This window comes from Vigna angularis, chromosome 9, assembly GCF_016808095.1.
Source record: "Vigna angularis cultivar LongXiaoDou No.4 chromosome 9, ASM1680809v1, whole genome shotgun sequence".
Classification (NCBI taxonomy): domain Eukaryota; kingdom Viridiplantae; phylum Streptophyta; class Magnoliopsida; order Fabales; family Fabaceae; genus Vigna; species Vigna angularis.
Genome location: NC_068978.1, coordinates 27651726 through 27665493, shown reverse-complemented (window position 1 = coordinate 27665493; position 13768 = coordinate 27651726). Strand labels below are relative to the sequence as shown.

The 13768-nt window shown below is 28.6% G+C and overlaps 1 protein-coding gene across 1 annotated transcript; it reads right to left on the bottom strand.

Annotated features, from left to right (window-relative positions):
* Nucleotides 1-1426: 1426 nt before the first annotated feature.
* LOC108346340 (FK506-binding protein 2) lies at nucleotides 1427-5242 on the bottom strand. Its single transcript, XM_017585405.2, has 6 exons — nucleotides 5084-5242; nucleotides 4835-4884; nucleotides 3804-3866; nucleotides 2976-3066; nucleotides 2283-2387; nucleotides 1427-1663 (listed from the first exon to the last, which is right to left on the bottom strand). The coding sequence occupies exons 1-6, from the start codon at nucleotides 5148-5150 to the stop codon at nucleotides 1575-1577; spliced, it is 465 nt and encodes a 154-aa protein (XP_017440894.1). The 5' UTR covers nucleotides 5151-5242; the 3' UTR covers nucleotides 1427-1574.
* Nucleotides 5243-13768: the final 8526 nt, after the last annotated feature.

The window sequence follows — 13768 nt, the reverse complement described above, 5'->3', positions numbered from 1 at the left end:
TTTCACATTAATTATGCACTGTTAACGACCCATAATATACTCTCACAAAGATCCAATAATTATCATTAGAATAATAGAAAAGATAAAGACAACACCAATAACTTGTACGATATTTATGAGTTAAAAGCATTAAGAAAACATTTTACGAATATCTTCTTATCTCTCAACGTCTTTTTGATTTTTGTGCAAAGCTTTAGAATGAAGCTTCGTGCGGTCATTTCCTACACAAAATACAACGAGGCATGAAAGCATAAAGGCACCTTTTCGTAAAATATTAATTGTTTTAACTGTTGATGATCATCAAACACGTTACATATTCAGGGAGCTCTTGCATATGACAACATCATTTAATTAAAACATCGCTTAATGGCAAATTGATGTATATGACATCTTTTCTAGATGTTTGTTTAATAGAGATGTCTACATAATGTTACACTTTTTATGTATGAGCAAATTTATCGTTTAGACGCTTTATGATTTGATTAGACATATGTCTTAAATTTCAAATGTTAATGTTTTGGATAAATAATTATTTTAACATTACATTATTTAATGTTATCTTTTAGTATATTCAATTATTTAGACGCTACTTTTTATAAATAATATTTCATTCAATATTATTTGATAAACTTAATAAGAATTACTAAACAAAATAATTTCTTTGATTTCATCTCAAGAATACATACATCATCATGTCTCTTCCCAATTTTTTACCAACAAGTTTCCTATATATACAATATTTTTCCTTCTCAACTAGATATTTTTCTATGCACCAAATATGTTAGGACTTTGAAATTAATACGTTCATTTATATACAATTTCACATTAATTATGCACTGTTAACGACCCATAATATACTCTCACAAAGATCCAATAATTATCATTAGAATAATAGAAAAGATAAAGACAACACCAATTTCTCTATTATAATAATGTTATAGCTCAAATTTTATTTTATTTTTTATTCTTATCTTTATTCTTACTTTTTTTACGATCGAAATTATAAAATAATTTTCTTCCACTATCCTACAAAATAATTTAATAAAAACAAATATAGCACTGCATACAACTAAAAAATTTATTTTTTCTTCTAATCAAATATCATGTTAACTGTAAACAAACCTTATTAACTTGAATGTTTTTAACACATGTTATTTTTCTAATAATTGCATAATAATTATTATTTCAGAAATTAAACTTTACATTTTTATTGTTTTCAAAATTGTTAATTTGTTTCATAAGTCCGTTTAGATGTTATTAATAAAAATTTAATAATTTCTTATTCATCATAAATAATTATGATATATAAACAATGAATAATTATATTTTAATTTTCCATAACAAAGCAATTTTTTAAAAAGAGTAGTGAAAGATATACTTGATCACTACTAAAAAGTAGGGTGAGAAGAATATAAAAGACGGGAAGGGAGTCTAAATCTTTCTAAATTAAGCTCAGAATTAAACAGTGAAACCTCGGGTCATAAAATCATTATAGAACAAAAATAATCATTATTGAAGAACAAAAATAAGCTAAGATAGCAAACAGTCTCAACATTCCATTTCTTTCTATTTGTCTACAGTTCAGAGCCCGTCTTATCCTCTTCATCCAAACTTACACCGTTCACTCCCACCAGCTCAGTGTCAAATATCAGTGTTGCACCACCTGCGAGTTATAACTCGTGATGTATCATAACTAAACTCGTATGGCAATGTAATTAAAATATGATAAAACACACACACATCAACATAGAAAGAGATGTTGCCAAGAATCTGAAAACGAAAAACAATGTTTCTTTAGTTTGATTTAACTTAAAAAAAGTAAAAGGAAACAACGTTTTTGGGAAATAATTTTTTCGCAGGTTTCTTTAAGAAGTTTATTTCTATGAAAGATGAGAATCTAAAATATCCAAAATTGAAATAAAAACTTGAATGATAAAAATACAATTTCCTCTTTTTAAATAATTTAACATGTTAATAGATTAACATTTTAGGATAAACAACTCTTTTGATCTAAAAAAAAAAACTTGTATAATACTCTTTTACTAACCAAATAAAATTTAATCACTACAATAATCATAATTCTCAAAAATTATAATTCGAAGTATGAAAAAATTTCTCTGATACCTAACGTCCCTATATCTTTAAAGGAAAAGAATCAGAACTACTAAAGTACACCGGGGGATTAATCTGATCAAATATCTAGCTGTCAAACATGACTTTTACTAACTAGAAATGAATGCTGAGGATAGAGCATTACTATCATTATCAACATGATAAATTACCTGGAATAGAGGGTTGGGAACCCTGATCTCCATAGCCCAGTCTTGATGGTATTTTCAGCTTCCTCTTCTCACCAAGACACATTCCCAATAATCCCTGGTCCCACCCTGCAGAGAGACGAAGTGACATGAAATCCTCTCTATCTTGAAAGATTTCCCATCAATCATAAACCAGTAATTTGTAATAAAATTGCGATGCATACAAGTATGATTATGTAAATACACCCGTGCATATTAATTAAGTAATAAAAGACACATATTCGAAACTATATCAGTATAAATTATAGCTCATAATTACATTTTTATGGTAATGCTGATAACAGAAGATACTAAAAAGAGCAGGGGGAGGACATGAAGATGATAAGGGAAACAATGATACTACAAGGTGACATTTTGCATATTGCATGCCTCATAAACGTCCAAATCCAGTGTTATACAATCAATCGTCAATAATTGATTGTACAAAGGTTCTCCTGTATTTCCAACTTCCAGGACTCATTACATTTCACAAATGTCATCTGGCATACAGTTTCTTTACAGTTTGCAGCATCTTTTCTTTCTCTCCTTTATTTTATCTACTCAATAACTTCCACTTTCAGTAAATAAGGAAACAAGCTCAGTAGCTAGTCGATAACCACTTTTATTGGTAATGAAACTATAAATTTAAAAACCTTCAATTGTTTGTGCACAACATACCTTTGATCACTTGACCAGCACCAAGCTCGAATTCAATGGGATTTTTTCTTTCGAAGCTAGAATCGAAAACAGTTCCATCAGTGAGTTTTCCCTGGAAACACATGCAAGGATACGATCAACAAAACTAAGAGAATACATTGATACCTCATCACATTAACAAATGAAATGAGATTTGAAAATAATAATTAGTTAGAGAATATGTAGCTTAAAATGCTTTCCTGTGGTGTATCATGTCGATCACCTAAAATAAAAACTCCATATAAACAAAAGCAACGATACACAAATAGCACACCATCGAAATTGATCAAGGTGATTTCCAGTTGTGATTATGTCATTGATGCCTTACCCCCACTCATTTTCTTTCAATGGGTAGTCAGATTATTTCCCAGATTAAAAGGCGAGGTTCAGATTATGAATTAACAAAATAAACCACCAAGATAGACCAAGAACAATGTTACTTCTAGAAATGACATGGAAACTGCACAGAAAACAATTCAGGAAATTAACAATAAGGTAATATTATCCATCCCTGTTGAAAACCAGAATAAGGCACGTTCAACATGAAAGGGAAACTACAATCGCCTACAGATATTATAGTACTATGAATTGCTCATTATACGTAATATAATACATTCAATTAGAGTTAATTTTATTGATGAATGGTGAGTGAATATTATGCACCAAATACTTATTGTTCAGATTTATTATATGTAACTTCATCAAAGACACTGGAGCCTTTTCCCTTTCAACAAACATTTTACTTAAAAAAGGTTTCACTAAACTGCACCATCCTCCAGCCTCACGACATAAACTTGAGAAATTACTTACCCGATAGTGTACTTTGACTTTATCACCTTTGTGTGCCTGAACTTCACATGTTGCTGGTTTATGCTGCAAAAAGAGGCAGCGCATCAGTAGTATGCAAACACGCTGGCATAAAGTCGGTTTCATCGAATGTACAATCAAAATAACCTTGCTAACAGATATTGACAAGCAACAACTTCAGTATCTCTGGGAATAAAATTTTTTGCATCATTCACAGGGGAAACCATGACGTATTCCCTGTTTTCAACCTCCACATTAAATTACCAGAAATTTTCATTTCCATCCTAACCAGTTACCAACAATTTGTCTATGCTATCTACCACAATGAACTTGAGAACAAGCAGCAGACAACATATATGTGTAAAGCCCTTGAAATGTCCGCCTTTGCAAGGCCGGCACTGTCCCCTATCACACTATACCACTACCTCATTCAAAGCCATAGCCAGATTCCAATCACTATTCATACTTTATTTTAAATCACCAACTCACAAACCGCCGAGCATACCACAACAATTTTCTTTTTCTTGTGAACAAAATAAGTACTATTTTACCTAATAGCCTAAAAGATAATCTATTTCTTTAGCCATTCCAAATGCTCAAAACAATAACATTGAATATTTCAAACCCGCGTACAAGGCTTTTCCCGGCACTTGAACACACATAACATCAAGTTACACAAAACAATACATAAATGTTCAAGCACCCCTGATGCCATAAAATCAGTAAGTACTAACATTTTTTATACAAAAATAAATAAATAATAACCTTTCACTTTGCAGCTAAGACAAGGAAACAACACTCGTCAGTTCCATTTCCTACAAAACTACCGATCATTCCATGTTGTCACACTCACCGGCGAATACACCCATCACATCCATTATAATCAAATTATCAACTCTAAAAACATACCAAAACAACGAATTCTAACAAAAAAAACACGCAAACTCCTTTTCCGCACAAACTATTCAAAAGCTCTAGGATAAACTATAAAAAAATGCCATGGATCTTAACCAGAGTAACATTTGAAAGGCTACCTTAACGCCTATCTGCAACTCCGTCACATCACCCGTCTTCTTGGCACAAACTTAACCACAGAAATAAAAAAGAGAAGTCAGAACGATAAAGAAATTATCAGTGACAACGAGAAACCATAAGAATTGATGAATTGAAGCGGAACATTGGCGAGATCTAAGCAATTGCGGAACGAAGAGAAAAACGAGAGAAAGAGGAGATGGAGATTTGACCGTGGAAGGACGAAGAAGAGTAAGAGCAGAATTTCATACCTAATACGGAAACGAAAAGGAAGAAGAGAAGAAGGGTAACGGCGTTCATGGAAGAAGGGAAACTCATTTTTCTTTCTTTTTTTTTCCTTTGCTAAGTCAGTCGCTGATTTTGTTTCTCTCTGAATGGGAGACAGAGGGCGAGTCGGTGTTGGTGTTATATAAGACTGTAATAACAGGACAAGTGAGAATTGTGGAAACTTTCGGGTTAGGGGAATTAACCCGCGTGATACGGACTCGGGTGAACTCAACATTCAAAATGGTTTATATTAGTATCTTATAATTGGGATTCTCTGTAAAAGAAAAATATATTATTGTAGCAATGTGATTTTTTTTTGTAAAATTTATTATGAGAATTTTATTTTTAAGCACTTTAAATTTTTATTTTTTATTATAGCAATGTTTATTTTAATTAGGGACGGTGACTTGGCTTGTCAAAGGGTCGGGGTGGTAGAATTTAAGAAAAAAAAATTAGTTCTTTTTTATTTTGTTTATTTTTTAATTTTTTAATTTTTTTATATATAAATAAATATTAAAATTATATTTATAATATAATATTTTCTAAACTTTTAATTGATTAATTATTTTTAATTAGATAAGTTAAAATAATTAAACTTAAATATTAAATTACTGTATTATAACTAATTGGATTTTAATTTGAAGGTGTTAATAATTTAAGTTATAATATTATTGTATATTTGCATCTTAAAATAAAATAAAAATTAATTTTTTAAATTATTTATATTTTAATTTTTAATTAAAAAATATTAGTAATTAAGCTTGTCTCGTCTTTTGTCCACCAATTTAATGGATTAAGTATGTTAAAACAAAATGGGTTAACAAGTTAAATATTTCAACTCGACTTGTTCCGTGTTGGTGGTCTAGCATGTTAGTATGCTAATTATTACCCACTTTGTTATCTTTAACTTTTATGTTTTTGCACATGTATTATTGTCGATTTTTTATTTATTTAGTATCTTTATATTATGACAATTATATTTTTTTTCTATGATAAGTTTTGTTACTTTTTTTTTTCATCATTAATCACTAACCTTGTTGTTTATCTTTGGTTTTACTTGAATTTTGTAGTGTGACATTTCATATTCCTCATTTTTGTCATCAATATGAATGTCTACCTCATCTCCATAATCATGTTTCTTGTCATTCAAGTACTAATATTTCGATTACAAATAGGTTGTTGAATTGGTTCAACATCAATTGCTCCATTTTCTTTCATGAATTTCACAAAACAACTTCTCACAAGTTTTTTTTGTTTCTAAACATGTTCATAAACACATGTAACCAAATTCACCATGACACATAGTCAATGAAAACACATTGTGCTGACATTGCATCCAACTTAGATCTTACCCTTTAAAATGTGAAAAAATGAATATAAGTTAGAATCTCAGTTGTTCATACTTCATATTCCTTCCAGACCAAATTTTGTTTGGAACCTCATTATTCAAGGCAACAACTAGACTAATATTATAACATGTATTGCACGGTACAATGTCACACCCCAAAAATACTTAAACAACTTAACTTTAGTGAGCAACTTCACTCTCTTAATCAACACCATATTCATCCTCTCCACTAAACCATTCAAATAAAAAGTTTTAGGAGAAGTCTTCTATGTTAAATATCATGTTTCTTATAAAAAACATCAAAGAATCTATAATACTAACAACTCTTACTAGTATAAATGCACTTAAACTTCTGCAGGACCACCTCTCAATCAAAGCATGAAATTGTTTGAACTTTCCAACACTTAGTCTTTTGTCTTTGAAGCATAAACCCATAACTTTATGAAACAATCATCATAAACAAAACACTAATGGAATTTATCTTTAATGGACCATAAAAATCTTAATGCACCAATTTAAGCAACTCAATTTTCTCAAGAGAATGATGCTTCTTAAAAGGTACCTTGATATGTTTGTCAACCATGAAATAAGAATATTCTTCAACCCAACATTTCTCATTCATGAAAGGATATCTTTTTTGGGTAAGCAATCTATAAAAAAAAACATGTCAGAAACATAAGAAGAAAGGGTTTAGCTATGTAAAAAAACATTTCAATTTATTTGCAAAGTTGTGTCTAATGGAGTGGTGATAAATGCAAGTTATGAACTTGGTAGACGATATGTAAGAAAATATTTGAAAAATCTTAGCTTTTTAATAGCTCTCATTCTTTTTTCAAGACATATTTAATAACATTCAATTTAAACAACCTTCAAGAAAAGAAAGGATTTATGATGTAATTTTTATATTGATTCATTCCATTCTTGATCAACTTGGTCTAATTCCACTAGCAAAATGAATGTCATGAAGTTATAACAATTATTGTTTGGAACTTATTCACTCAAAGCTAGATAACTCAAGTGTTATTTGAATACTCAACCACTCATGGCTAAAAAATTATAGTATTTTTTAAACGTAATCACTTTTATCTAAACATCTTAAGAATTATTTGGAACGCATGTTAATCTCTTTGGCAAGTGCACCAAATCGTTCAAGTAATAAACCGTGGTAAAACCAGGTATCGTTTTCCCAAGAGACTCGTAATACTAGAAAATTGTGCGATTAACAACTCATCTAGACTCAAGAACAACTGATCCCTTAAGAATATGTGCAAAAAGATAAATTCACAAGTAATTACAAGGTTGGACTTTGGTATTGAAGGCACTTGGAAATGGAAAAGACTAGAAATGGTATGAAATGACATTGTTAAGGTTAGTTTTCACCAATGCAGTCTTGTGTATAACCAATTTCATCTCCTCTCTATCAATTTACTAAAGTCAATCCACTAAAACACTCTAGCCCTAATCCCTTAGGTGAAAGAGCCTAGGTTTTCCTTATCAAACTCCAATCCCTTGGACAATCTAACAAGCAAACCCGCATTAAGAACTAGGATCTAAGACAATATGTGAATCATATCCCATCCCTGGCTCAATGACCCACAAGGACTCTTGTTTCAGTTCAAGATTTCATATCCCATCCCTGGCTCAATGAAACCCCAAAATCAAGTCATGAATGTCCCCATTACATGCAAGCTTTAAGATCGGAAACAAGAATACTAGTAATAGATAGAAAAGACATTTATAAATATAAAACAATCATTCATTACACAAGAGTTCATAGGCTACATCTAACCCTATCAAGATGAATCTGGTTCTCCATTTCCATGGAGAACCCTAAAGCTTACAAACATGGAAGATGGAAGAAGAAGGAGACCCAAAGGAAGAGGAGGAGATGTTCCTACAAGCTCCTCACGCCCTCCATGAGCTCCAGACGTGAAATCGCGCCTCCAAAGAACCAAAGACCCTTTTTCTTTATGTCTCGTGAGTATATATACTGCCCGAATTCTCGCTTAAGCTAAATTATTCTCGCTTAAGCGAGAATAAACTTCTTGGAGAAGATAGTCATTCTCGCTTAAGCGAAAATGACTTTTAAATCAATGACTTCCTGGATCACCGAGGCTCTTCAATGTAATGGAGGATCTTCCTAACATCGAAATAGATCAAAAAACAAGGGATTAGAGTATTATTTACGTAATGTAGCTCAAAATATAGATAAATACTAAAACTAAATAAAAGAGAGGATTTAAGCAAGTAATAAGCTAAAGAAGAGTTGATTTTGCTACTAAAATGATGCTTAGATAATGGTAAGAATTAGCATTATCAACGCAATCACTCATAGTTGACTTGAATATTATTTAGAACACAACCACTCTTAAGTAAGAGATTTTACAAAGAAAGAGGTGATTAAAAAGATCACACAATTTTTCTTACTAGACAAAGAATAATGTATTTTGACAAATAGAAGCTTAAAACACTTTTTGTAGTTTGTTAAATGAAAACAAATAGTGATTTTATGGAGCTTGAGGTATAAAAATTTGAACAACAAAATTAATAGTGTTTTCATACTTTTGATCGCTTGTTTTGCATGCTTCAACTTGAAGGAGTGCTTTATATGTATAGTTGAGAAAAAAGTCAATATACATTGAAAAACTTCACTTCAGGTTTTCACCAAGCTTATGTTTGTCCAAGCACCCATGTAGGGATACATTAAATGTAATTTATTCAACATTAAATGCATATATCTTTTTTATGCAATGTCCTATTAGTTAGAAGACTTATCAAACATAGGTATGATAGACCAAATTAGAGTAAAGCACATAATTATACATGGCGAATAGTCTTTCTAGAACTAATAAAGACATGTCAACATGTATATTGGACTATAACAACTTTAACATGTCTTTCAAGAGATGTTTGATATTTATAAAAATTTTAGAAAATCTTCTTATTACACAAGCAAACATAAACACCCCTTACAAAATAAGTTTATAAAAAATTTAATAATGTGCAATGTTAACTAAACTATATTTGTATCGTCTTATCTAAACAATAAGAAAAAGGAGAAATAATGAAGTTTCAACTTTATCAATAAGAGAGTTTTAATTATTTGATAATGATAAACTACTTCTTCTTACTTTACAATTTTGCTTTCAATCTTTTTTGTTATTGAAATACTTTAATGATTATTGTAAAGACTAAGAAAATGACATTTTAGAAGTGATAATAGTTTAAAACTAGTAAAAATAAATTATTTTAATATTAAAAGGTTTTAATATAAATGGTTTTGTTTTGAAGAAGTTTCTTTATTTTTAAAACAAACCATCTCTCTAAAAACAATTTTTTTTAGAGTTCTCTTATTTCTCTCTAAAGGTTCTTCACCTCTGCTCGTCTGATTGAAAAATCGAGACCGTAGGATTGATCCTTGAAGCAAGCTTTTAAATTTAAACCAATTAGTTTATCTATTCGTGTAAGTTGAGTTTCAACCATATTTCTGTTATCTGTTGCATGTGAACGTTCTTTAACTTGCATGCTTCTTTTTAGTCATTTATATGAGTCTCTGCTAATTAATGGTTCTAATGGTGTACCTTGTCATGTTTGTGTTGTTCCTATGTGTAGAAATGTCATCCTGTGAGCTTGAAGCACTTTATGATTCCTTAAAGCAAGTTTATTTGTCTCTTAGGTAAGGGAAGCTAATTGCATTGTTTTTAAGTTATAAATATCATGAAATTTGTGATTTTTATGATTGAGTTGTATGATGAAGTTTGATCGGTTGAATTTGGTTGTTTTGGATGTTTGCCTTGGGGTTTATCTTGATTGAGTTTGTGTTGATTGAGGAACTTAATATTTGATCAATTGAGCAAGTTGGTATGTGTCATAACATTAAAATTTGTTTTTGACCAATAAAATAGGTTACTTTTTCTCCAAATCATAGAAATTAGTCAGTTGATATCTGATACAACGTTTAGAGGTGATAATCTAGTGTTGATCGTTAGTTCATTGTGCAAGTTTGGAAGAATTTTTTTTATATACCGTTGAGCGACATTCTTGTATCGTCGAGCACCATTCTTGTACTATTGATCCCCATAAAATATGAATACTTTATTGTTGAGCGGTAGTAGGGCATCATTCAGTGTCATTTTCCAGTGCAGGTCTGGAGCAATTTTAGTTCTACAACATTGAGCGACATAAGGGTGTCGCTGAGCATGACTTTTTGTGAGAAACATGGCATTGAGCACCACCTTTTGCTAAAGGTTTGGCGCTAAGCGCTGGAAGTGTTGCTGAGCACCACCTTTTACCAAAGGTTTGGCATTGAGTGTAAGATTTTATGTTGGATTTGTTTCCCTATTTAGCTATTTGGGATCGATTAAAATGGACTTATGTATGATTACGAATATTATAGTGTTTTATTAAGATGATGATATTATTATGGATATGTGGTGATGATTGTTGAAGGAATTTCAAAGAGAAATTCTTTATGGTTTTGTTAGTGTATGCATAGAGATATGGAGGTTCATACTGGAGGTATTATGAACTCTAATAACTATTCAAACTCAAATAGAGTAGAGTGAGTTATGTGGTGAGAGTCGCAAGAGATCCTAGTTATTGGACTGTTGATCCTATGTCAAAGACATGTATCCAAACAATTGAGTTTAGTGTCAATTATTTGTGTGAACATATTACTTGTATATTATACTTGTTTAATTTATAAATTGATATTTTATGATTAAATTAGGTCAACTCTTTTGCATATTAGTTTACCTTTTTTTTTTGTTATTTTTTTAAATGATTACTTTTACTGGAGCACATGAGGAAACACAAGTTTATTTATTTCATGACAGATATGTATTGTTATCCTCTTGTTGTTAGGTTATTTTTCTTTCTTTCTTAGAATTTTAAGAAATCCTCTAATTTTTTTTGTTGAACTATAATTATTTTGAAATTATATTTATGTATTTCATGTTACTGTGATTATATATTAAAATAACTATAATAACAATTCTCTATATTTTTTGTTTTGAATATTGTTAAATATCTTATTTTATTAGTTATATGTTACTGATACAATTATACTCCATCAATCTTTTTTATATTACCAAACTCTTCAAACTAATTTTCATTTCTAGTTCATTTTCTTTTTTATGATAGAATTATCATATTAGATAAAAAGAAGAAGATAATCATTCCTTTATAAAAAAAAGTGATTTTATAATATTAATATTACACTCTAAAATTGGATTTTAATTTTTGTGCTATTTTTTATTTAAAATTTCTCATATAAAATCGGTGACGAGTACTTTATTATTACTTTTTATTGTGGACAAATTGTGATTTCAATCATGACTTTTATTCGAATAAATATCACGTTAGAAGGGTACATGTTTGTGTGGCTCCTAATTGTAGTGATAGCTTTTGGCAAACTTGAAGGAATAAAGAGATTGGACCAAAATCATATGATTGGTATTAGTTCCATAAAGCTTCCAAATATAGGTAATGTTGACTTGGTTTGGTCTAGCCCTAAAATCAAATGGTGAAGATAACATTTTTCATGAGTTAATGAGATTGAGTCTTTTAACAACATTCAATGAATTTATCTAGTTGACTTACTTAGCTCGGTTAAATTTATCTAGTTGACTTACTTAGTTCGGTTATGAATACCTGATGTTAGGGGTGGACAAACTAAACTATTTGCACTGCACTATAAATCTATTACAATTAACTATAAAATAGTTTTAAAAAACTGAACTGCACTATAAAATAGTTAAAAAAAACTGAACTAAACTACTTTTTAGTTCAGTTAACTACAAAACAATTCAGTTAACTACAATACACATTTTTCTAATAAATAAATGTAGTTTTGCACTAGTACAACTGTCAATGGCTAATCATCGATAGAGTTAAAAGAATTACTTCAATTTGATTTTTTTTAATAATTACAAACAAATAAATTAATATTCAATAACATCATAGCATTTAAAAAAATTAAATTATAAATCTATATAATTAGAATTAGTAAATAATTATAATAAAAAATTTAAAAAAATTAATGAAATATTATTGGTACTATTTTATCATATTATTAAAATTAAATTAATAACTATAATTATTTATCATTACTATTTATTATTAATTTAAAAATATAAAATGTCTAAAATTTGATTCTCATATTAAATATAGTTTAATTTAATAATATAAATTTGTTTATATATTATTTTATATAGATTAAAAACTTAATCTCTAAAAAATATTTCTGTTTATTTCTGTTTTGCGTTATTCGAAATATTTTTATTTTGACAATTATCTAGTTTAATATAAAAACTCTCATCTTTCTTCTCTTCTCACCTTTTTCTGAATTCTCATATATATATATATATATATATATATATATATATATATATATATATATATATATATATATATATATATATAATATTGTATTTTATAATTATTTACATAAGTATTTTTATCTTTTTATTTTTACAATTATAGTTAATTTTATTAAGTTATAAAAATAATTACCAGTTTTTGAAATATAATTACAATATAATAAAATTTAGTTTTTTTTAAAAAAATATATAATTATTTTAGTATAAATTTAATAATATCATTTTATTTTAATAATTATTATAATAATAGTTAACTTTTTAAGAGACCTGAAAAAGAACATTTATTTATTTATCTATCTATATATATATATATATAAAAGTGACGTAAAAAAAATTGTCTCATGTCGTCACAGAAAACAAAATTAATAAAATCTAAATTATATATATATATATATATATATATATATATATATATATATATATATATATATACCCGTGCCTTTATTTTTTATGTTTGTGTTGTTGGAAATAGAAGAAGAGCAAAACAATTAAACAAGCATAAAATAAAGTATATAGTTTATGCAGTTAACTGCACTGTAACTATAAAGGTTCAGTTTTTTAAAACTGAACCACAACATGGTATAATTTAGTTATCAGTAAAAATAGTTTAGTTTTTATAGTTTAATATAGTATAGATAATCTATAGTTTAGTGTAGTTAAGTTAATTATGCCCAGCCCTACCTGATGTAATATATTTTTATTAACCCTTTCCCTATTTTTATTATACATATATTTTAATTTTTTAAAATATTAGATATGTTTACATGTTTAAAATTTTTATAGAATAATAATCTCTCCACCCATAAAATCACAAACTAAACATATTATTCGTAATAATGTATCTATCACTAGTTCACCATTAAAGATAAGTGTAGGTTTTATCTCTTATGAGTTGATATTATAAGGTTGAAGTAAAGTTAAATATTTCTATATGATTTTAA

Bases quoted from the DNA above. Each gene is read 5' to 3' on its own strand.
- LOC108346340 (XM_017585405.2), bottom strand. From the start codon at position 5,150: ATGAGTTTCCCTTCTTCCATGAACGCCGTTACCCTTCTTCTCTTCTTC. The intron at 2,388-2,975 runs GTATGTTGTGCA...GTCTCTCTGCAG, and splicing joins TGCTGGTCAAGTGATCAAAG to GGTGGGACCAGGGATTATTG. The intron at 1,664-2,282 runs GTAATTTATCAT...TATAACTCGCAG, and splicing joins TTCCCAACCCTCTATTCCAG to GTGGTGCAACACTGATATTT.